Here is a 26,131-nt window from a genome sequence, read left to right on the forward strand (position 1 = left end):
TGATATATAGAAATAAATGGTGAAGTTGGTAAATTCAGGAGAACATGTACCAAAGAGCAAAACATTAGGAAAACAGATGATAGGAAGGAGGAGGAAGCTGTAGCTTGTTTACATTCGAGTGATCACAAGACTGTTCTAAGCCAAGAACACAGCTGGAGTTTGATGAAAGGGAGTTGAATGCTCAGCTGAGACTGAGCATATAGGAATCGTTCTTGGATGCCTCATTTTTTGAGCCCCTTCTTTGTTTCATTATACTGAGAAAAGCCACATGCAAGTATAACAAACAGTTATGTGGCCAAACAGCATATGGTCTCTCCTGCCGGAAATGAGGAGGAGGAGGACTTGAGAAGAAAGAATTGAGGTTGGCTAAGTAGACAAAGAATGAGCTTACATGGAAACAGACTGTGTTGTAAATAAAAGCATTGCAATGTTCCAGGACTGCGCTGGTTGTACTGAGCCTGCAACCTTGAGAACTTTTTGGGTGCCAATGACCTGTTGTTCTTTCTCTGGTTAACATGGCCTTAGTCAGTATAAATGAACCAAATGTTTGTGGACCAAAGCCATGCTTCTTCCTCTGGTCTGTTTGATGCCAGCACCTCCTGGAATGACACGTTAGGACCAGGAGGCAATACAGCATTTTCTCTTGGTGGCTTTTGTGACGTGACTTCTGTTATTAGGAATCGTGTTATCTTCCCTCTGTGTCTGCTTTCCTAGCCACTTGATGCCACTGAGGAGCATCCAGTGCTTCTTAAAGTCTTAGGACAGGTAAAAGGAGGTGTCAACAGTAGATTTAAAATGTATGGCTCTAGCAGCTGTGTTTCTACTTACTACTTACTGAAAGGTGTAATACTGTAAATGTTAGTTAAAATACTAAGTTTCTGCTTTTTCTTTCCATAAAGCCTGAACATTAAACCAGGCTGGAATGCTAAAAGGAAGTTTATAAATACAGGAGTGGGGAGATGGCTTGCCTAAAAAAATTCCATGGTGAACCGAATAGATGCTTTAGCATAAAACAAAGTTAAGAATTGAGAAGTATTATATATGGACATAAATAGCTGGTCCAGAAAACTCAGACCATCTGTGCCAGTATTTTACCTGATTATTTGGAATATCAACAGTATAAGAAGCATTCTTTTTACAGGCTGGATTATTTAGATAATTTTTTCTATATATAAGTAGCATCTATGAATTCTTTCTTATTAATTTACTATGACCTATACATATCACTTGATTTATTAATATTCATGCACTATATTAAGGGCAGGTATTTTAGAATGCTAGAGATTCCCAAAGTAATTTTGACATTGGTTTTGTAAATATGATCATGTATATGATTATATCTTAAGAATGATTAATATTCTTAGAATTTTAATATTTTAAAGTAAATAATAGAGGGCTTGAAATTATTATTCTGCTCTTCTTTTCAATATATTATATTCTCTATTTATTCTGAATCTATATCTAAGCTCTCTCTCTTACTAGCTGTGTCTTTTGGTAAGTGATCTCATTTCTCTGTGATTTAGTTTTCTTATCTGTGGATAATAGGTGGTTATTAAATGAGTTCAGAAAAGTTCTTAGAACAGTGCCTGTACATAGTAAATGCTTTGTATTTTCTATTACTATAATACAGATGATAGCAGGCATCATATTTTTTTTCAGATTGGGCCACAATAATTGGGCCACATAAAGTACTGTTGACTTTTCCATTTTTCATCACTCCTTACGTTTCCTTCTGTAAACTAACTGACAGGCAGTAAGTGGGGTGTCAGGGCCTCAGCAAGACAGGAAACAGGCACATTTGACCAGGGGACCAAAGCAGAGCCCAGCCTCATAGACTGGCCCAGTATGGCCAGAGGAGAAGATGGGAAGGCTGCAAGGCCATTCTCACCCTGGGTGCTGGACACGATCTAAAATCACCATGCTATTCCGGAGCCCATTGGTTGGTGCAGTGAAGCTCCTCGTCTCTTTCCCTCTCTGTCAAGAACAGGCTGGGGTGGAACTGAGCCTCCTCCTGACTCAGAGGAGCTGAGGGAAAGCTGCCGCTGAGGGAAGGCTGCAGCTGGCAAGGAGGTAACCAAGTGTTCTGTATCAGGAGGATGGTGAAAATGAAAATACTGCAAATAACAGCAAAAATTAGAGTTATGCAAAGAGGTGAAGGAATCATGAAGAACTTTAAGATTTGCCAGGGATAAGCCCCATGCCAATATATAATGTTTTCATAACTTTGAATTGCCAGTATGTACATTTTCATTGGGGCAGTGATCACTACAAGTGATTTCAGTTTCTTAACCAATATGACATTAAACAAATGTAACTTTTTGCCACTTACAAAAATAAGCGTAAGAGATTACGATTCTTCTTTAACCAGCCAGTGCCCAAAGTGGAAAGCGAGTTTGCCTCTTAAATCACATTCTTGATTTTGTTGTCAAGTCATTATCACAGGAAATATATATGTCTTTTATAGCTACTTGTATGACAGCAATAAACTATTGGAAAACATAGCAGAGATCCAGGAATGCCAAGCTTATTATCAGTAGGACAAATAATTTCTTTGTCTTATAGGAAGCCTGTTTATATTTTCATCATGGAAGTTGTGATTGTTATAACAAGTAACAATAAGAAGTTATCTTCTATTACAAAAAAGTTTCAACCTTCTTAATATTAATTTCCATTATTCTGATGACAAAAAGTTTGTCATAGAAGTTAAAGATGAATAAATGTATCTTATTTTTTTAGAATCTTAAATGATTTTCACTTTGAAATTAACAAATGTGAATTTCCATATTTTTGTGACCATCTGTCTACTTCCTGTATTAAAAATAGAGTCAGAGGCATAGTAATATAAGTCGGAGCCCTCTTTGGTACATATTAAATTGTGCACATCATTTAGCTAAATGTAAATGATATGGTGAATGCCTCCTGAGTAAATAATTTCCGTTCACTTATCAGATTGAGCCATCAGATGATTCTAAAAGTATTCATCATGCTTTCAGTGGCATTTTCTCTGGAGTGGACTGTTTGAGTGCCAAGTTACAACCAAGAACGAAATTCCTGTTTCACGGTACATTGTATCAAAGGTTATCAAGTGTCTTTGAACATCTGATAATTTTTCCTAAACTGTGACTGAAACTAGGCTAAAGAAAAGTTAAAACTTCAGTCATTTCTAATGATTAATTAAGATAGTCTTGAAAACTTTTTTCTGTTTGACGTTTCTTGTCACTAATTTATTGTTTCAAAGTCTGATATTCCATCCTTAACATCCTGTTTTCTCTTCTAATGTTATGTTGCATAATTGAAATGTCACTTATACTGGGTACAATTATAAATATGAAGCCCTTAAAAATATGCCTTGTCCCTGTTAGGTTCAAGGCAAATATAACCTTCTAAGTACTAGACCATCTCCAATCATATTCAAAATTCCAGGGTTGCAACACCCGTAGCATGTAGCATGATTTGTTAAAGATACCTCACATATTTTTCTTCTACATGTGAAATAATCCCAACTCTTAGCCTTTTTGGGTCAAATTTAACAATTTTCATGATATCTTTTGAACCCTCCTAACATTTTATACCTCCATTGATAGTTAAGTAATAGTGACTTGGGTCTAGCCTATGACGAAGGGTCTGGCCTATGATGAAGGGAAGCAGAAAATAATTTGGGGGATCCACAGCTTGAAAATAATGCCACCACCCAGCTTTTTTAGCTTTAAAATACAATCTGGGAGGATAATGCTTCTGAAACTGTTTTGCCATCCCAGTGGATTCATTCAGAAAACAGGGCCCTTCTTAGTCTTACCCTAAATGATCCACTTTTGAGGTCCCATTTATTTCCTCAGAATCATAGTCTTCCTTTTTTTTTTTTAGTATGAAAGAAAACACCACCTGCTGCAGCTGGATGGTGAAATCAATTCAGATAAATTTTATCAGAAAAGAAATATATTGCCAAACAAAAAATTTCTCCAGAGAATGAAGATCATGTTGAAATTGTAATATATATCAGACAATGCAGAGGCTTAGCTATTTCTAGGTTGTTTATTACTGAAGATTTTTCTGATCAGGGCATATAATTTCAGTGCCTCTCATGCCTTTTTGAACCATAGCTCTTTCTGTAAATTATGAGTTAAGCAATTAATTCCGTTTCACTTGCTAGTAAAAATTAAGTCCTAAAGACTCATGTTGGAAGTCATCTGTGAAAAATTCTTACAAAACAGGTGGCATTTACTTTTTGCTGAAATTAAATTAATAAGCCTAGAAGACGAGAGTCAATCTCATGTTTTATTTCTTTAAAAAATGACATTTTACAAAATGGAAGTGAAGATTATAGCAATAGTGGCTAGTGAGTGCTGGCATTGGTTTCTTGAAAATTGAAGGTTCTTGTTTGTCTGCTATGTTATTGCCAGTCTTCTCTCCAGTCTAAAGGAATGACTGTCTCCAACCTCCACACCCCCGCCACCCACACACACATACAAGCATTTAGATGACAAGCATGGTTGGTCATTTTCCATTTACTCAGAATGTTTTTTATTCTTGAAATCTTATCTTAAATGAAATTATTACATAAAGTTCACTAATGATAATGGCTGTGTGTATGTGTGTGTTTATATATAATTTATTATATTTCATTGTTTTAAGCACTTTTATAAATTAACTTACTTAGTCCACATAACCCTTTGAGGTAAGGGGGAGAGATTAGGAGTCCAGTTTTAGACATTGAGCAAAAACATATATCAATAGAAATATGTTTAATATGATATTAAAAATTAAGATCAACTTAAATGTCCAACAGTAAATAATTGGATAAATAAATTATGAGACTTTCATGCAATGAAGTACTATGGAGAAAAATATTTGGCACATCTGTATATTATTTACTGACACGGTATATTTACTGACAATATAAAGCTGGTTATCAAATAGTACTCAGGGAACAACCACATTCTATAGAAGAGAAAAAATGTACTTTGTATTTGCATAGGAAAAACTAAACACATAAACTATAGCAGTAGCAGTTTGTAGTGATTTAATTTTTTTGCTTTTATAATTTTTTTCATTAATTTTCTAATTAAGTTTTTGTCATTGAAAAGAGAAAATATATTATTCTAGTTACCTTAATCTTATGGACTGTATTTTGGGACTCTGAGGCCGAGTTGCAGGGCCATTGTATAGTGTAGCAGAGGCAGATATATTCTTTCCCATGTTTGGGGGAACTACAGAGGTACCAAGGACATCCCACTGTAATTTTTCAATAACCAACTGTTTCTGCTAAGAAAATACACTGAAAGTAAGGAGGAGCAGATAGAGAAGAACTTGTAAGATCCACTGACCTCCCTGCTCCAATTCAAGTAATCTTTAATTGTCTTTCAGATGATTCTTACATAAGGAATTTAAAAATTACATCCATCTAATTAGAACATTTTTCCACTATAAAATGTTAAGATCCACCTTACTTTTTAAAGATTTATAGTATTTTTTTTCCTACCTTACTTTTAAAAAATTTATCCATTTTGCTGGGCACGGTGGCTCACATCTGTAATCCCAGCACTTTGGGAGGCCGAGGTGGGTGGATCACAAGGTCCGGAGATCAAGACCATCCTGGCTAACACAGTGAAACCTCGTCTCTACTAAAAATACAAAAAATTAGCTGGGTGTAGTGACACACGCCTGTAGTTGCAGCTACTCAGGAGGCTGAGGGAGGAGCATCGCTTGAACCCAGGAGGCGGAGGTTGCAGTGAGCCGAGATTGCGCCACTGCACACCAGCCTGGGTGACAGAGTGACTGCATTTAAAAAAAAAACTATCCATTTCTCCATTTTTGTTGTCGATGATTAGTCTTTCCTTGGTATCTCAAAATTTTAACTCAGTATACTTTATTATTTCTGGAGCTTAAAATGTATGAAGTTCTGAAAACTGCCAAATTTAAACCTAACACTCTTTATTGATGGTTTTTAAATACAACTCGTTCTAGGCAGGGAGACTTGAAAAACAACTTTACAACAATTTTATTGTTGTACATGCATTTTCAAGTGCCAATAGGCAGTGGTGTACTTTATTCTAAGATGTAATAATCAGGTTCTAGGAAAGTGATGTAATTATGAACTGGTTGCCTGGGTGAAATGATTGATTGACTTATTTGTTTTTTCATTTCAAGGGAGTGAAAAAAATAGATCCTGATTTATATGAAAAGTTTATCAGTCACAGATTTGGAGAAGAAATATTATATCGCATAGATCTTTGTTCCATGCTGAAGAAAAAACAAAGTAATGGTTATTATCACTGTGAATCTTCCATTGTGATTGGTGAGTGTCGTTTAAAAATTATTTATTATCTTTATTTTTAATTTTTTTGGCATCACTTGTATCTTGGCAAATATTTAAACTTAGTTGTATATGTTTTCTCAGTGATATACTTTCCTAAATATTATGTTTTGACAATGATACACTGAAAATTTTCTAGAGCATTTTTAGTATTTATATTGATCAGTTAAGAATTTGCTACCCATAATTTTTATACTTCTGGCTTTAAATATAATTATAATGAAGTCTGGAAATACTGATTTAGAAATCATTTCAATTTAATTTTATTTCATGAACATGAAGAAAGCATTTTCTCCAGGGAAGGCCTCCATGGCTTTCCACACCAGGCATTTTTGTATTTGCAGCTTGTAATTAGGAATAGAGTGACCTCAGCCAGAAAGTTTCACCTTGAGAAGAGAAAATGTAGGTGACCTGCAAAAATTGAAAACTTCAATTTCTTCCCTAAGAAAGATGTTTTGAGAGGAAGCAAAGATTTATATGTAAATGCATCTGTTAGATGGCATGAGATGAGACAGACTCATATAAAACTGCGTTTCCAGGTGGAAAGTGTGTACACACTTATGGAGATCTTTCATCCAGAATAGAGCTATTCTCCACTTTTTGCAATGTGAATGTATTTCAAAAGAGCCAGCTCTGTTGTGATTCAGATTTATTATTTCAAACCAGACACTATTCTTTTAAAATTGTGAACTTCAAGACAACCTGATTTATATACTTTTAAAGTAACATGAAAATACTCAAAGAAGACAAATACAGGCATACCTTGTTGTATTGTGTTTTGCTTTATTGTGCTTCACAGATATTGCCTTAAAAAGACAGTTTATTTATTTATTTTTAACAAATTGAAGGTTTGTAGCAACCCCGTATCGCTTGTTTTTCTGGGCCATTTTTTCTAACAGCATGTGCTCTTTTTGTGTCAATTACATTTTGGTAATTCTCACAATATTTTAGACTTCATTATTATTATATCTGTTATGGTGATCAGTGATCTTTAATGTTATTATCATTATTGTTTTGGGGTGCCACCATATGAATTATATTCATATAAGATAGCAAACCAAATTGATAAATGTGTGTGTTCTGACTGCTCCACCAAACAGCCATTCCCCTATGAAGAGTCGTACATCTCTTACCTTAAATCAAAAGCTAGAAATGATACATTGGAAGGACATGCAAGAAAAAAAAAACTAGAAATGATTAAGCCTAGTGAGGAAGGCATGTCGAAGGCTGAAATAATCCAAAAGTTAGGCTTCTTGTACCAGTTAGCCAAATTGTGAATGCCAAGGAAATTAAAAGTGCTATTCCAGTGAACACACAAATCAAAAGAAAGTGAATTAGCCTTATTGCTGATAAATGGAAAAAGTTTTAGTGGTCTAGATAGAAGATCAAACCAACCACAACATTCCCTTAAGCCAAAGCCTGATCCAATGTAAGGCCCCACCTCTCTTCAATTCTGTGAAAGGTGAGAAAGGTGAGCAGGGTGCAGAAGAAAAGTTGGAAACCAGCAGAGACTGGTTCATGAGGTTTAAGGAGAGAAGCTGTCTCCATAACATAAAAGTGCATGGTGAAGCAGCAAGTGCTGATACAGAAGCTGCAGCCAGTTATCCAGAAGATCTAGCTAAGGTCGTTGATGAAGGTGGCTGCTCAAAACAACAGATTTTCAATGTAGATAAAATAGCCTTCTGTTGGAAGAAGATGGCATCTACGATTTTCATAGCTACAGAAGAGAAGTCAATGTCTGACTTCAAAGTTTTTCAAAGAACAGGCCGACTTTCTTGTGAGGGGTTAATGCAGCTGGTAACTTTTAAGTTGAAGCCAGTGCTCATTGTCCATTCCAAAAATCCTAGGGACCTTAAGAATTATTCTAAATTCACTCTGTCTATACTTTATAAATGGAACAACAGAGCCTGGATGACAGCACATCTGTTAATAGCATGGGTTACTGAATATTTTAACTACTGCTTAGGAAAAAAAAGATTCTTTTCAAATGATTACTGCTCATTGACAGTGCACCTTGTCTCCGAAGAACTCTGATGGAAATGTACAAGGAGTTTAGTGTTATTTTCATGCCTGCTAACACAATGTCCATTCTACAGCTTGTGGATCAAGGAGTAATTTAGACTTTCAAGGCTTATTATTTAAGAAATATTTTTGTAAGGCTGTAGCTGCCATGAATAGTGATTATTCTGATAGATATGAGGAAAGCAAATTGAAAACCTTCTGGAAAAGATTCGCCATTCTAGATGTCATTAAGAACACTATGATTCATAGGAGGAAGTCAAAATAGCAACATTAACAGGAGTTAGGAAGAAGTTGATTCCAGCTCTCATGGATGACTTTGAGAAGAGGTTCAAGACTTCGTTGGAGGAAATAACTGCAGATGTGATAGAAATAGCAAGAGAATGGCCAGGCACGGGGGCTCACGCCTGTAATTCCAGCACTTTGGGAGGCCGAGGCAGGCGGATCACAGGTCAGGAGATCGAGACCATCCTGGCTAACACGGTGAAACCCCGTCTCTACTAAAACTGCAAAAAATATTAGCCAGACGTGGTGGCAGGCACCTGTAGTCCCAGCTACTCCGGAGGCTGAAGCAGGAGAATGGTGTGAACCTGGGAGGCAGAACTTGCAGTGAGCCGAGATCGCGCCACTGCACTCCAACCTGGGTGACAGGGTGAGACTCTGTCTCAAAAACAGAAATAGCAAGAGAACTAAAATTAGGAGCGAAGCCTGAAGATGGGATTGAATTGCTGTAATCTCATGATAAAACTTTAGTGGATGATGAGTTGCTTCTTATGAATGAACAAAATAAGTGGTTTCTTGAGATGGAATCTACCTTGGTAAAGATCCTTGAACATTGTTGAAATGACAACAAAGGATTTAGAATACTACATTAACTTAATTGATAAAACAGTGGCTTTGAAGGGTTTGAGAGAATCAGCTCCAGTTTTGAAGAAGTTTTACCATGGGTAAAATGTTATCAAACAGCATTCCATGCTACAGAGAAATATTTCATGAAAGGAAGAGTCGATTGATGCAGCAAACTTCATTATTGTCTTATTTTAAGAAATTGCCACAACCACTCCAACCTCCAGCAAGTACTACCCTGATTAGTCAGCAGCCATCAACATCAACAGACAAGACCCTCCACCAGCAAAAAGATGATGACTTGCTTAATGCTCTCATGATCGTTAGCATTTTTGGCAATAAAGTATATTTAAAGTAAAATGTGTACATTTTTTAGGTATAATATTGCACATTTAATAGACTGCAGTACAATGAAACATAATTTTATATGTACTAGGAAACCAAAAAATTCATGTGACTTGCATTATTGCAATGTTTGCTTTATTGCGGTAGTCTGGAACTAACCCATAACACCTCTGAGGTATGTCTGTATATGTAGCTAAATATTGCAAGGTCTTTAACCAAGGTAATTTATCTCCACATCAGCTGGAAGAATACCTATGGATGTATACACCCTGAAAGAATCTTAATACTGATGTTTATTAAAGCATTTAAAAAATGTTCAAGAGGCACAATTTTACTTCCAAATTTTCATTAGAGATCTTCAGAGGTCCTCATTTTACCTTTCAAAGACTTCAGCTATTTTAAACAGAAGATATTCAGTATGTCGTTTGAATTTTATATTCTGAAACATCTCAAGTCTATTTTAAGGAGAATTTTCATGTTTTCAGAATCTCTGTAAGAGAGCTGTCTTCCATCCAAGTTTTGATGAGGACCAAACATTTCTGTTTAGGTTCATTGTAAATGGAAAATTTAGATACTTCTTGTGTAGGACAGATTTTGGCTGGCTTCCCCTATCTTCTCTGCCAACCTTATAAGGCCTCTTATAAGGCCAACCTTATAAGAGATGCAGTGCCTCATTACCTCTCTCACTCCCGTTTAAAAAAAAAAAAAAAGGAATATGTTGATATTGCTGAAAATATTGCAGGACTGGCATTATGAAGCTTACATCATAGATTACCTAAATTGCCACTGGACAGTTCTGTTCAGCCTACCACCCCCATCACTATGTTCAAGCCACTGAGATTTTGCTTTCATTGCTCTTTTTCAGTTGATAGTCTTTAAATTTCCCCTTATGTGAGGTAGTTTCTCCAGATCTTTCCATCAAGCTTCTTTATTGCTGTTACACTTTCTAATTCAAAACAATTTTGCCTTTTTCAAACCCTGCCAATCTTGTATCCCCATGCCAATCACTTCACATTGTTTTAAAAAATGATTTTTCCTTATTACAAATGCTTTTGTGGGTCACATTTGGCAATGACAATATAAACTTTAAAATCATATGTGCCTCTAAAGTGATAATTTATTGTTATAATTAACCAAGTTTAATGTACACAAGAATTCATTCGCTTGTAAATAATTATTGATTTTGTCAATCTTACCTATATTTTATAACAATATTAGATTTGGGATACTTTGTTTTATTTCTCAATCAGATTTAATTGGCTTACCTTGGTTTAGCTTCTCTTTGATTTGATCCTAGCTCAAATTTAATGTCAATTTCTTGAGGCTTGAGCCAACATTTTATAGTATACATTAATACAGTGGGACAGATTTCTGATCTTAAGATACTATTCAGAGTTCTAGGATAGAAGTTGGGCCTCAGGGACCCTGAGAACTTCCTGATATTGTTCATAAAACTTTGTACGTAGGTACATGTGTGACTTTTTCTGGGGAGATAATGTAGCCCTCATTAGATTTGCATATTTCCTATCTTTGTTAATGGTACATTCTTGGAGAGTGCTAGATTACAAGTTACTGATTTTCTCTTTAATCATCTCTGTTATACCATTTAAGACATCTTAAAAAAAATCAGTGAGTATTATATGCTGCATTTGTAAGGTTTCCAGTTGATTCACTTTTTTTTTTTTTTTTTTTTTTTTGAGACAGAGTCTTGCTCTGTCGCCCAAAGCTGGAATGAAGTGGCTCAATTTTGACTCACCATAACCTCCACCTCCTGGGTTTAGCTGATTCTCCTGCCTCAGCCTCCTGAGTAGCTGGGACTACAGGTGCACACCACCATGCTTGGCTAATTTTTTTTTAATATTTTTAATAGAGACAGGGTTTTGCCTTGTTGGCCAGGCAGGTATCAAACTCCTGACCTCAGGTGATCCACCCACTTCAGCCTCCCAAAGTGCAGAGATTACAGGCGTGAACCACTGTGTCCAGCCTCCAGTTGATTCACTTTCATATTTTCCTGTTCTATTCTTTGCTTCATGGATATTATTTCTTCTGTCATGTCTTTGAGAATTTCAATATAGTCATTTTTTAAAGTTCTTTTCATATTTAAAAAGTTCTGTGATTCCTTGGGAGTGAATTCTTGTATTTGGTCTTCTGTGACCCTCAATTTCCTCTAGTGCTTTTTAAGTTTTTTTTGGAGCTCATCTTATTGTGCATGTTTTCCCCTTAGAAGCCCATGTGGATTTTGTGGTTGTCTCAGCCCTGGTCCCACAGGATACGTTACTTTGAACTGAGTTAGGAACTGGTAACCACAAATCATCCTTATCCATAAGGAGTTGGGATTCCTTCTTCTGAATTCTGTTACCAATATGTGAGTTGAGAGTAAAGATACCAGCCTTTTGTTTGCTGTATTGGCTTCAGATATTTTCCAAGTATTATGTTGCTTTTAATTTTGGACAAGGAATTTTTTATATTAAGTGTTAAGTTTTATCAAATTATAGGTGAAAATTTCTTCTGTGATTTATATCATGACCATTATGAAATTATCTTCAAACCAAAGATTTGATGTGTATTCATTCATGTTTTCTTTTAGTTTTTTTTGTTTTTGTTTTTCTATTTAGGCTTTTAATTTACCTGATATGATCATTAATATAGGTTCTCATACACACAGGAGAAACTCATAAATCCAGTTCTATTTTATGCATTTTAAATTTTATCCATTAATTTATTCATTTTTAGTGCACATGAAGTAGAGATTTAGTTTTAGAAATTATTTTCTTGCCGGGTGTGGTGGCTCACGCCTGTAATCTCAGCACTTTGGGAGGCCGAGGCGGGCGGATCACGAGGTCAGGAGACTGAGACCATCCTGGCAAACATGGTGAAACCCCGTTTCTACTAAAAATGCAAAAAATTAGCCGGGTGTGGTGGCGGGCACCTGTAGGCCCAACTACTTGGGAGGCTGAGGCAGGAGAATGGCGTGAACCAGGGAGGTGGAGCTTACAGTGAACCGAGATCTCGCCACTGCACTCCAGCTTGGGCAACAGAGCGAGACTCAATCTCAAAAAATAAATAAATAAATAAATAAATAAATAAATAAATAAATAAATAAGAAATTATTTTCTAGGATTTCTTTTACACCCCATCAATCTTTTTCTTTGTGTCTCAGAAATCACAGATTAGCAGCCCTAAATGTACTTGATTGGAACAGGGGTTTTTGTTCTTTTTTTATAATTCGAATTACTTGCTGATACTAGTGTGATCTTATATTAAATCTGGATTTCCACTTTCTTCTGAACAATCAGAAGAGGTGCCCACATTACCACATTGGTCTCACATTCTTGCATGGCACTACAATTTCCTGGATGAAGTAATAGGCATTGTGACCTTGAGCGTAGCTATCTTTTATTATCCTGTTTACCCTGTTGTTCTTGTACAAATCTGTTTACCTTTACACTGCCTACTTGACTTCTGAGGGCATCTGAGTTTGTACCTCCTGCCAGCTGTTGCCTGTTTTACGTTTTTATGGTGAACATTTTCCTCTTTATCTTCTACCATTGTATACCTTTATGTGGAGTATTAGGAGAATTTGGTAGGATATGGTGGCAACATTCATATTTTCAGATATAAGAAACGGTATGTTTTAGTTGTTTCATGGTGAAAGCTTTGGGTGATATCATGCCTACTTGTCAAACCACACTGCACTAATCAGTTAAAATTCAAATAATTAATAAAAAAGTGAAAACCTACTTCTTTTTGGTGAAAACCAGGAATGAAATATGGTTCAGATATTTTAGGATTATGAAAGCTGTTCTCTGTGAGCTACTTACTCGAGTTGGGTGAATTAATTTTTCTCAGGCAGCTATGTTCCATTTATATTTCCCTTGGGAATGTAATTGACTAAATGACACCTTTTGTAAGATTGATGAGCAATTTAGTGCTTGCAAAGACTAGTTTACTTTCAGCTGTCAGACATATCTTACAGGAGGCAGTGGGGAATTTGGAAGGGTCTAGAATTTTTTGTTTGTTTGTTTGCAGTCCAGTGTATTTATAACTTCTACAAGCAGAGGTAGAAACAGAATTATTTTCTGGGAACACTGTTTCTTTGCTTAATAATTATTATTCAACATTAATGAATGTTATTGAACATGTACAATGTGCCTGCTTCTCTCTTTGGTATCATGTGATACAGAGAAGTATAAGACATAGTCCTTAAGAGTGATACAGAATCACCAGACAGCAAAGACTATGTCTGAGAAATGGAGGAGGAATAGATGAATAGGACTTGTCTATAACAATAATGGGATTTGATAGGACACAGTGGAAGCTTATAATTTTACCGTTTAGTAGGAGAGTAGGGGGATAGGGGAGTAGCAGAATTCAGTTGAATGGGATGAGATTGAGGAGCAGAGCGATAGTTAATAGAAAAAGGAGACTTTCTGGAGCAATTGACTTCATTGCTTTAATGGCAAAGACCACAATTACTTTTGCACCAACCTGATACAATGAAAGAGAAGCAATGGATTGGGAGGCAGGGTGGAGGCATTAATAGTGATAGATAACATTTTGATTGAACCTATGGTTGAGTTAGCTGAGGAAGCTGCAGAGTGGGAGGTTGCTAGGTTTGCGGGTATGAGGAGTTGGAGAGCGGATGGACATAGCTACATGCACTAAGGCAGTGAATGTGTAATACTGAGTAGATAAATGTGAGATAAAAAGAGAATGATGTTGTGCTCACTTCAGCAACACATACACTAAAAAAAGATAATGTTTAATACTCTACATAACAACATAGGACTGAGTCCTAAAGATAAGACCTTTAATTAATTTGAGACTGTAGCATAAGAGGCCGGGAGGAGGATGGGGTTGGGCCAAGCATAAACTAAATGGAAGAAGCAAGGATCTCCGTTGACATGGTAATAGACCAGGAAAGAGTTCTAGATAAGTTAGTGCCATATAGCTGTAGTTTAGTCAGAACGTATCCAATTCTAAATAGGCCAGAACAACAGGATATCATGCTCAGACTTTATGGGCTGAACACTAAGGATAATTCTGAGTGAGTAGAGTCAATGAATTTATTCTTCAGATGTCCTTGCTTTTTGAGAATTACCCTTAAGACACTCAGACAGCCTAGATCAGTCTTAAAAGGCTTGTTAGTCTTAAAAGGCTTGTCATGGTTCACCCAGGCATTTCTAGTAGTCATGTGAGGGCAGTAGTTCAGCCAAAAAGAAAAGACCTTTTGCCTTGCTTCTGAGGTTGGAGTCCCTTTTGACTGAGGAGACCCTCATCTCTGACTCTGACGTCTTTATCTTCAGTGCTCCTTTACCCTTAGGGGCCAGGGCAGAGATGAGTTGCCCACATCTGGATGGATGTTGCCCAGTTTTAGTATGTAGGCATGGGGATCTCCTTTATGGAAGATAGTAACCATTGTTTGATGCTGCAGGAAGGCATAAGAGGAGAAGGAAATTAATTTTTTCATTGGGTGAAAGGCATAGCTAAGAAAAAAAAGGTTTTGAGCTTTCTAGAATCCTTAAACCTGGACCTTTGATAAATAATAAAATTTGAAAATGTTGAATTTGAAAATGTGTGTATTGCTTAAATGCCATATGCTCACTTAGCGGAGAGGGGCATTGGCAGTAGATATGTGCATGAATGCCTTCCTTTTTTTTTAATTTGCTGTTTGCAGTAGGAAAATGTGCCTCATTGTGCTTATCTTATACATGATTTAGTATTTTAATCATTTACAAGGCTATACTTTTGTTGGGTTTTACTTTATTTTTTATTTTTATTTTTTGTAGAGACGTGGTCTCCCTATGTCCAGGCTGGTCTTAAACTCCTGGGCTCAAGTGGTCCTCTTGCCTCAGCCTCCCAAAGTGCTGGGATTACAGGTGTGAGCCACCGTGCCCGGCCTGGGTTTTAAATTCTTTTAAAATACACTTTAGATTCACCCGTTCTTAGAATTTGGTCCATGGATCCCTGGTGGTCCTTTAGATACTTTTAGGGGGTCAGCGAGGACAAAACTATTTTTATAAAAATAATAAGATATTATTTGTCTTTTCCACTGGGTTGACATTTACATGCAAAAGCAATGGTGAGTAAAACTGTGTATGACCAGTATAAATCTAGACAGTTGCAACTAAAAAAAATTTTTTAAAGGCAGTTTCATGTACGAATGTTCTTGCTGAGTAGTAAAAATTATTAATTGTGTTTAATCTCAAGTTCTGAGTATATAAATTTTTAATATTCTATGTAACAAAAATGGGAGGTATGCATGAGGCACTTTTGTTGCATAGTGAAGTAGGCAGACCCAAAGAAACGTGTTTGTATGGTTGTTTAAGCTGTGAGCTAAAGTAGCCACTTTCTTCCATGGAACACCATTTTTTCTTGAAGAATGATTGAAGGACAAACTATTGTTTTCATACTTGGGTGTTGACAGGCATTTTCTTGCAAATAAACAAGTAAACTTGTCACAGCGAGTACAACAACTAACATTATTTACTGCTAATCATAAAATTCAAGCTTTCAAGCAAAAATAGAAATTTTGGAAAACTCACATATATTATCAGTTGCTTGACAGAGGACACAGTAAGTTAATGAACTTCATTTTCCCAGTTTTTTGTTTTTTTGAGATGGAGTCTCATGTTGCCCAGGCTGGAGTGCAGTGGTGCAATCTTGGCTCACTGCAACCTCCACCTCCTGGGTTCAAGTGATTCTCCTGCCTCAGCGTCCCAAGTAGCTGGGATTATAGGCGCCTACCACAGTACCTGGCTAATTTTTGTATTTTTAGTAGAGACAGGGTTTCACCACCTTGGCCAGGCTGTTTGACCTCAAGTCATCCACCCGCCTTGGCCTCCCAAAGTGCTGAGATTACAGGCGTGAGCCACCATGCCTGGCCTCCCAGTTTGTTTTTATCTATCACATTCTCTATGAGGTATAACTTATATGCAAAACCTGCACATACTTAAAAGTATACAACTAGATGAGTTTTTACATATATCCATATGCCTGTGAAACCATTATTGCCTTCAAGATGCTGAACTTTCCATTACTCCCCAAAGTTTCCTTACGTCCTTTGCCAAGCCATGCTTAAAGACTTTTCTAACGAGATGGGGGTGATATTAATTAATGTGTTTTTAATGTTGCTGCAAAGGACATGGTTTTGTTCTTTTTTATGTCTGTGTAGTATTCCATGATGTATATGTATCCCATTTTCTTAGTCCAGTTCACCATTGATGTGTACCTAGGTTGATTCCATGTCTTTGCTATTGTGAATAGCAAGCACAGTGATGAACATATGAGTGCATGTGTCTTGTAGGTAGAACAATTTATTTTCCTTTGGATATATACCCAGTAATGGAATTTCTGGGTTGAATGGTAGCTCTGTTTTAAATTCTTTGAGAAATCTCCAAACTGCTTTCCACAGTGGCAAAACTAATTCACATTCTCACCAAAAGTATGTAAGTGTTCCCTTTTCTCTGCAGCCTTAGCAGCATCTGTTGTTTTTTTGACTTTTTATTAATAGATATTCTGACTAGTACAAGATGATATCTCATTGCAGTTTTGATTTGCATTTCTCTGATGATCACTAACGTGGAGCATTTTTTTCATGTATTTGTTGGTCACTTGTATGTCTTCTTTTGAGAAGTATCTGTTCATGTCCTTTGCCCATTTTTTAATGGTTTTTTTTCTTTTACATGTTGATTTAAATTCCTTACAATTTCTGGAAATTAGACCTTTGTTTGATGCATAGTTTGCAAATATTTTCTCCTATTCTGTAGGTTGTCTGTTTACTCTGTTGATAGTTTTTGTTGTGCAGAAGCCATTTAATTAGGTCCCCACTGGTCAATTTTTGTTTTTGTTGCAATCGCATTTGGGGACTTAGCCAAAAATTCTTTGCCAAGGCCAATGTCGAGAAGGGTATTTCCTAGGTTTTCTTCTAGGATTTTTATGGTATACATGTTACTACAAAGTCATGCATGGGGAAAGATCCATTAAAAATTCAAGATAGATCAATAGATCTGAATGTAGAGTATAAAAAGTTCTTTGGTATGTTTTAAGATTCTACATTCCAACTAAACTTGAAGAAACTATAACTTACCATGTTTTGGTATCGTGTCAAAGCATATCCACGATTATCTTAATTTAGTAAATATTTATGAATATAACCCACACAAACTAAAGCTCTAGGTGGGTGGGTAGGGGTGTTGCCAGTCATTCTGAAGAGTATAAAGGAGTCCTGAGGTCAAAAACATTAAAAGAAACCTCTGCTTTAGCTCATGGGTCCAAGGAAACCATGAAAAAATGTAATCTGTAGATAGTTAACTTAATTTTGATCAATATTTTCAACACTTTCTTTGAATAAATTAATTTTGATGGCTATTAGGCTGTCTCCATGTCAAATATGAATTGGTTTGATAACTCTCTAATTTTTTCTCCTCCTTTAATTTCCATTTGAGCATTATGTGGCAAAAATGTAACAAGTATAAAACCACCCCAGACAGACAGGATCATATCTATGTGAAATGACTCATTTAAAAATCATTATCATGTGAAATAGATATGATGTAATACAGAAATGTCTCTTGCATGATAGGTAGGACCAAAACATTTGCCTTTTTTTTTTTCTTTCTTTGCACAGGCTAACAGGGATATGATTAAGAAAATTTTATCTCTACTTAGACCAATTAAGATGAATTTATTTCAAGCATTTTAGAAGAGGGAACAGTGAAAAAACTGTTTATTATCTGAGAGAACTGTACACTTTTTTTTCACTTGAAAACTTAGCAGTTAGAAATTTTCTCTGTTAAAATTATGGAGTAATTTATTTAATAAGAGCTGACTACAAGGTATTTCCTTATTTTATGACATACAGATTGGGTGACCATATGATTTATCATCTAAATGGTATACTTGTAAGTATAAAAGGGGATCTGTTACTTACTAGGCTGGGATAAAAGAGGAAAACCAAGACTATCCTGGCTTAACTGGGACTTAGGTCACCCTACCTAAAAAAGTATAATGTTCTTGAAAAAGTGGAACCTTTGACATGCTATTTTAATTCCAATCTTGTTTCTTTTTGTATCCTGTGTCCCCTTTATATGTTTCTTTGATGAAACATGCCTTCTAAAAAGAAAATGTTTAAAATTTGTTGTTATATGCCCCTAATAAAAATGAAAAGCAACTAATAATTGGAACTCTCAGCTTACTTCTTTACGTCTGCCAAAGTTAGATGAAGCTTTGGGATAAATAACTGAAAAATTAATCTTAGTGATGGCTCACTGTATTTTAACTGGTATATCAGCTATTAATCTGGATACTAACACAAAGTGGCAGCTGTGGCTCAGGCTATTTTGAAAATCCAACCATCTGTTGGTTTCAAACCTTATGATTTATATTAGACATCTTAGGAACCCTGCATATTAAAGGGGCAGTGCTAAGTGGTAAATTTAACTATCTGGAAAATTAAGCATCACTACCAAAATGATGCAGTAGTAAGGTATTTCATGAGTTATTTGTGGAGCCTTCAGTTGGAAATTTATTCTAAAAAATATGAAGGTAAATACTGATTTCCAGATAAACAGGAAAAATAAAACCATTTGAATGAAATTCTTAGTGCAGAGTCTGGTCCAACAAAGCCATTAACATAATAATGAATTATTAGTTGCCAAAAGTTATGGCTACCTAGTACATGACATTGCCTCATTGCCTCTGAACACATTTTTCACCACACTAATCAGTGTTTATTAATGTTTTAAAAGTGCTTACCACAGTGCTTGACATACAGTGTTATGAAATCACTAGTGACTGGGCGGTGGCTCACACCTGTAATCCCAGCACCTTGGGAGGTCGAGGTCAGGAGTTAAGAACCAGCCTGGTCAACATGGCGAAACCCTGTATCTACTAAAAATATGAAAAAAATTAGCCAGGCAATCCCAGCTACTTGGGAGGCTGAGGCAGGAGAATCGCTTGAACCTGGGAGGCAGAGGTTGCATGAGCTGAGATTACCCCACTGCACTCCAATTTGAGGGACAAAGCGAGACTGTCTCAAAAAAAGAAAAAAGAAAATGTTTCTTATTCATATCGATAGCAGTGCTAGTCATATAGAATACTTATTGCGATGGTATTCTTTCCTAACATCAAAACATCAGTTTTCTAGTTATTAAAGATTTGCATTATTCCTAATGCTTTCCTTAAATTGGCATGTGATCAACACTGGTGCATTTCAAAAGTAAAGATGCTTATATATGTGTGTGTGTATATATATAACTTATGTATACAATATAAAATACAATATAAATAAAATATATTGTATTTTATACAATATAAAATATTGTATACAAATTTTATACAATATAAAATATAATATATTTTATTTATATTGTATTTTATATTGTATACATAAGTTATATATATAAATACATAGGTGAAGATAAAAACTTGGTTTAATTTTTTTGACCAGAAAAACAAAGTTGGCAAATCTATATAATATAGTGTTATTTTTAAAAACTTGCTAATGTGGTGAAATCACAATAGACAAACTTATAAAACTTATTAAATTCTTCTCCGTTTCAGTGACACATGGAGCCATTGGAGAGGATGTAGAATAGTAGAAAGAGACAGAGAAAGAGTTCAAACTACAGAGGAAAACGTAGCGACCAGAAGTTCCTACAATCAGACAGACCTTGTTCTAATGGTCACTGCCACTTCGCAGTTTTTAGTTGCGCAACTTTTTGCACATTTTTAATGACTCGAAACCCAGTTACCACTTCTATAAAATGGGGATAATAATAGTTGTTAGTTCATGAGGACTGAATGAGATCATGCATGCAAATCTCTTAGCGTCATGCCTGGACATACTCAATGTTCATTAACTGATGCCTATTATTATTGTTGTAGAATTGCTACAAATTGTATATAGAAGTCTTAAGCCCAGGACAAACAAGGCTCAAGAGTGACTTATGGTAGGGTTAGTCTAAGAAAAATAAAATGTCCATTTTGCCTTAATCTTACTAAGAGTACACTATTCTAGGCATTAGGAAAAACCTTGAACTCTAAAGGACTGTTAAGACACTAGAACAAGTTGTTAAGGGATTTGTAAAATATCTTTACTGACTATCTTTTAAGATGGAAGAGATTGTATCATTTGTGAGGTTATCTAATCTGGAGGTCTGAATTGCCTCATGAAGTTTCTTCTATCATTAGAATTCATGAAACCTCTATTTTGCATTAAATTATATTTTAGTTTTTGTCACAGCTAGACCCTGATTATTATTGGATATCTGATTAATTGGAAGAGAGGTAACACAGTTATCAATCTCCAGCCCTGTTTTAAAATCCAATTCAGTTGCATCCTTTATTGTTATATAGTTACTCTTAAAATATGAATGGGGGTAGTGAAGTATGATTAGTGAGTGAATAGGTCTTGGTTGTCACACTGGCAGAGTGAATTTAGGATTCATTGATACTGCCTGAGTTGCCAATTCATTCACAGCTCCCTGCTGGCATTTGAAGCATTGCTGACCACTGTGCACATAAAAGCTTCTCCTTTACTTTAAAACTTTTTCAGTTCAATTTTGGTTATTATAATTTATTTGTGCAGTTTATTGAACAGATATCTATTGAGGGTACCAAGTGCCAAGCATTATGATGTGTACAGAAGATCAAAGATGGTAGGCAAACACAGCCATGCTCTCGGAGTTTACTTTCTAGTGGGAAGGCTTGCAAACAAACAATTACAATTTAAAGTGATGATGACTGTAATGAAGTTAATGGGAACCAAGTGAGGGTGCTTTTAATGCTGCCAGGGATTGTCAGGGCAGGCTGCACAGAAGAGGAAAGTTTTGAACTGGAAATGAGAATGTTCAGTGTGGAGGGGGGCAAATGAAAGAGATTGTCCAGGCTGTGAAAGCAGCATAAGCGACCCAGTGGAGTCTGTGCAGGGACGTGTAAGTAATTCACTCTGCACATGAATTACTTGTCTTTAAGTAGTTCAGATCTTATTTTGTAGGGAATGGGAGCCATCAACATTTTTGGAGCTGAACATGACATGATTAGATTTGTGCTTAAGAAAAGACACTCTACTGGTAAGGTATAAGCATGATGGTTGAGAGGGAGCAGGAAACGGATCAGTAAGACCAGTAAGTAGGCAGGAGTGGTAGTCTAGTCAGGTAATGATAATTGCCTGCACTTGGCATTTGCAGTGGATGGAGAAGGAGAAGGAGGGGGTGTGTATCGCAGATCTAGGTAGGCAGGAGAATCAATATTTTAAGGTTTTGGATAGATTTTGAAAAACAGAAGAGAACCCTAGGTTGGCTCCCAGATTTGGGGTTTAGACAGCTAGGTAGACAATAGTGCCCTATACCAGTTGGTGGTACAGGATAAAAGAGCCTTCTTTGGTGACAAGATAATGAGTTCAATTTTGGGCATATGAAAGCAGTTGTGGCCCAGTCAAGGGGCTTGTTGAGGAGAGAGGTCCAGGACATAGATTTTACATATATACATGACAGTTATAGGATTCAGTGGCATTAGGTTAGTAGTTCAAGCTATGGGTATGAAGGAAATAGTTGAAGGTTACTTGGGAAACCTAGAACTTCAGATTTGCTTTGTAGCTAGTTACCTGAGATATGTATTGTACAGAAAGGATGGAGACCTTAAACAAGAGGCTATGATAGAGATAAAAGGTTTTGGAAATTATTTCCATACATATGACAAATTTGTTAATTGTTTCTTGTTGGTCTGTGGAACATCAGTAGCCTAAAATGTCTCTGTATGATTCAAGATTGCATCTTCTACAGAGAAACTGGTTCTGGTAGAAATGAAGATAATGAGGACTAGAGAAACACAGAGTATATTTTATTTCCCTTTATGAAGTGTAAATTCTGTCTTTTTTCATTAACCCACAGAGATCCTTTGATATTGTATCTGACTGTAATATGTTTTATATAAAATGCCTAAGGGACTAAGTGTGAGCAACTGAGAAAACAAGTTTGTCAATTCATGAATTGTGGTTCTATTTGATCTTCTGTTGACTGGAGTAATGATTCAGGTGAGTATTTTGTCTTGATTCTGGCTATGAGTAAAGGAAGCTGCAATTGACCATCACAGTTTTATATTTGGTACCAGAGAACCATAGCTGCCAAATATATGTTCATTGCCAACAACTTGGATCATGATCAGTGGAAGCTTTTACCTAAGCAGTCAGTGTTAGTATAATAAGATTTAGAGAAAGGCAGTTTCATGGTTTTGCTGCTTGTTCTCCAGCCATGTATTTTAGCAATTGCAATTTTGTTTATTAGTGTGGCATACATTAATATGTATGTGATAGATTTTTTTTTTTATTAGCATGACACTCTTTTTCAGTGATTTACTTTTTAGGCTTCCCCCCCCCCTTTTTTGCTGTATAAAATTACTTATAGACCCTTTTAATCACTTTCTTAATATTAATTGACCAAAAAGCAGATACACATTTTTATTAAAAGGTAAACACAGAGCACTAGCAGACACTAGTAGTTTGCCTATTCTGAGCACATTTTCTTCCTTTTGGCTGGGATACAGTGGGCCTCAGGCCACGTGGGCCTGACTTTTGCTCCGGGGGTGATTAGCTCCATTCTTCTTCCTAGTGATTAGTGAAGGAAGTGGTGTGTGACCCAATTTCAATATATGTGAGAAGTCTGCTGGGGACCTCAGCAGTTTTCTTATTCTTAATCTACTGACTAGTATTTGTATTATGGGACATGGCTGCTTTCTAAGTTAAGTGCCTTTAATCTGTTAATTCTCTAGACCTTTCAGAGGAGAAACCAACATCTTTCACGAGAAGAAAAGAAACGTATTTCAGAAATGCCAATAGGACCCAATGAGTTGATAAAAAGAGATTTAGAGGGAAGGGACTACCATTTTTTAGCTGTCAAGTATTAGGTGTACTTTGCTACCATCTTAGCCATGTTGGACACTGGGTGACTGTAAGTACATATGCTGAGCGTGGGACACTAGGAGGATGAGCCGTGATGATCTTGTCAAGCCACTGAATTAACCACTTCTAGAGTGACACTACCATAGCTTATAGGATTATAGGAGATAATGACATTTATTTTTAAGCCAGACGAATCAAGAATTTTTGATATTTGCAGCTGAGTGCATCCTAACAGATACACATTTCAGTTGTGGATTAAGAAATGTATGAACAGAAAATAGATTCAGTGGGATATTTAAACGACAGTTCTGACAGTTACCACATGTTGTTAAAAGGATCCATAAACAGACTAATCAGAATGAATACTGACAGGGCCTATTGGAGGCATGTCAACCGGGGCCGTGGTGGACCATGACAGATTTTGAGACCTGCCAAGAGCAGCCTTGATTTAACAGCATTTTATCTGGTATAAATAAATTTTCTTTTATTTTGAGGATTCACTTTCATTCTTCCTTATCCCTTTAAGTGTTATTAGAGGAAAAAAAGCTTTAATAATAATATATTGAGTTATTAAAGTACCTTTTATTTGAAGCTTGACATACCAGGAAATGTGACTGACTGCTGTCTTGCCCAAGGTCAAACAGTGGGCCACTTTCGGAACTAAATATAGATTGAGAGTATTCCACATGAAGAATAATTAGGACCTGTGAAAAACCTCCAGTGACTTAGAAATTGTAGAACCAAATTTTCTGTTGTTTATATTGTTAAACTACAAGTAAAATCTTCTCATTGGGCCCTGTTAGTGTTTCTGAAATATGTTTCTTTTCTTCTTGTGAAGGATGTTGGTTTCTCCTCTGAAAGGTCTAGGGCATTAAAAGATTAAAAGCACTTGACTAAGAAAGCAGCCATGTCTGATAATACAAATACTGGTCAGTAGATTATTCTTTTCTTTTTTTTTTTTTTCCAAATAAGGTTTTAACATCCAAACATTTAACTTGTTTTTGAGAAAGTAACTCATGTTAGTTTTTGTGATTTCATTAATGCTTGAAAAAGGTCAGACTGTAAAAAGCAGGGCTAAACAGTATCTGTCTAGAATAAATGACTGTTACTGACCTTTGTTCTCCTGTTACTGTTTTGAGTTAATACACTGTCCAATGTGATTTGACACAATGGGAATGCTGGGCTCCTTCCAGCTGCACTAGGGCCATGACTTCAGATGGGGGGCTCGTACCCTCCTTGGGCCCTGGCTCTCTCACCTATTCTGGCAGCACCCCTTGACATAAGAGTTAACTTTACCACAAGCTATGTGATGATCATATTAGCTCGTAGTATGTGTTCAATAAACAGTGGCTGGAATTAAACTGGTAGCAGAGTATGCTGTAAATGTAAGGTGTCCAGATACCTGCTGGGACTTGTCAGCCCTTCTTTCAGCCTCTTACATCCAGTGCTCTACTGCTGTTATGTCCTCTAAACAGGGAGATAAATTTTCCTCCGTATTTCTCGGGGAAAAGGCTTTGACAATACATGCCGTTAAATGTTGGGCCACACACAAAGAAAATAACTGACTGAATAGTAACCATGGAGTAGGCATTTGAAAATTGGCACTAAGCAGAAATGCATCAGCAGAGATTTTAGAATGACTCGTGGATTGGTGAAGAAAAAGGAATTCTTTGGTAGCTCTTGGTATCTACTTGTTTCTTCCCCTTTCCTAAATGTACATATGCTGTATATGGCACCTTATGCTTTTCTGTCTTCTGTTTTATAGAAAAAAAATTCTCTTTCCAATTGCTATACATGTTAAAATTGTATAGCATATGGCAGTTTCAAATACAAATACCTCTAACTTTTAGTTTTAGAGAAAAACAAAAGCACCGTAAAGAGAAGTAAAAAGTCTGTTGAAAATATGACTAAAGTAGGAATAATGGTTTAACAAAAAAGATTCTTGGCTTCCAGATTTCACAGTTAAGGCTGATTCTTTTTGCAGGTAATTAAGAACAGGACTTAACCAGTGAGATTTATAGATAAAGTTTTTCAGTTATGGTTTAATTGTGTTGTTTCAGAATCTTTCTCTTTGGTTACAAAATGACTACAAAGGTGCAGCAGTGGCTCAGCAATAAAGGAGAGCATCTTTTGGGTCTGGGTGATAGATGTATGCCTATCGTGGATTGATTATTGAGAGCTGAATTTTTTTTTTTTTTTTTGAGATGAAGTCTTACACTGTCACCCGGGCTGGAGTGCAGTAGTGCAATCTCTAGTCACTGCAACCTCCACCTCCCAGGTTCATGTGATTCTCCTGCCTCAGCCTCCCAAGTAGCTGGGATTACAGGTGCCCACCACCAGGCCCAGATACTTTTTTTTTTGTATTTTTAGTAGAGACGGGGTTTCACTACAAGAACACAGAGAAACAAAATGTAGTATTGGGTATGACCATCCAATTTTCTTCAGGCCCAGAATAATTGTTTGTCTTTTTGGTACCCAATGGCAACATAAAAATTGGAGTATATTCCAAAACATCCCAATTTCCATGAGTTATGTTTCCATGAATTGTCAAGCACTTCTTGGGCTTACCTACATTTTCACTGAAACTGTGACATTTCTTGGCATAACAGTTTCCATGAGTGGGCTACCTGCTGTGTAATGAAATCTTCCTGAATTGTCTCTTTTGTACTTAAAGGTATATCTTGTCTCCTAAGGCTTGGTTCCAAAAT

At 36.2% G+C, this 26,131-nt stretch overlaps 1 protein-coding gene across 3 annotated transcripts in view; it reads left to right on the top strand.

Annotated features, from left to right (window-relative positions):
- Positions 1-26,131, top strand: part of AKAP7 (A-kinase anchoring protein 7) — a 144,679-nt gene that overhangs the window by 79,195 nt on the left and 39,353 nt on the right. For all 3 annotated transcript variants that reach the window (XR_005241285.2, XM_008007037.3, XM_008007036.3), the window contains one exon: positions 6,148-6,295. Coding sequence is in view for 2 of the 3 variants with exons in the window: in XM_008007037.3 (XP_008005228.3) it covers positions 6,148-6,295 (148 nt within the window). In the remaining variant the exon portion in view is untranslated. The remainder of the gene's footprint in view (positions 1-6,147; positions 6,296-26,131) is intronic.

Source organism: Chlorocebus sabaeus, chromosome 13, assembly GCF_047675955.1.
Source record: "Chlorocebus sabaeus isolate Y175 chromosome 13, mChlSab1.0.hap1, whole genome shotgun sequence".
NCBI lineage: Eukaryota > Metazoa > Chordata > Mammalia > Primates > Cercopithecidae > Chlorocebus > Chlorocebus sabaeus.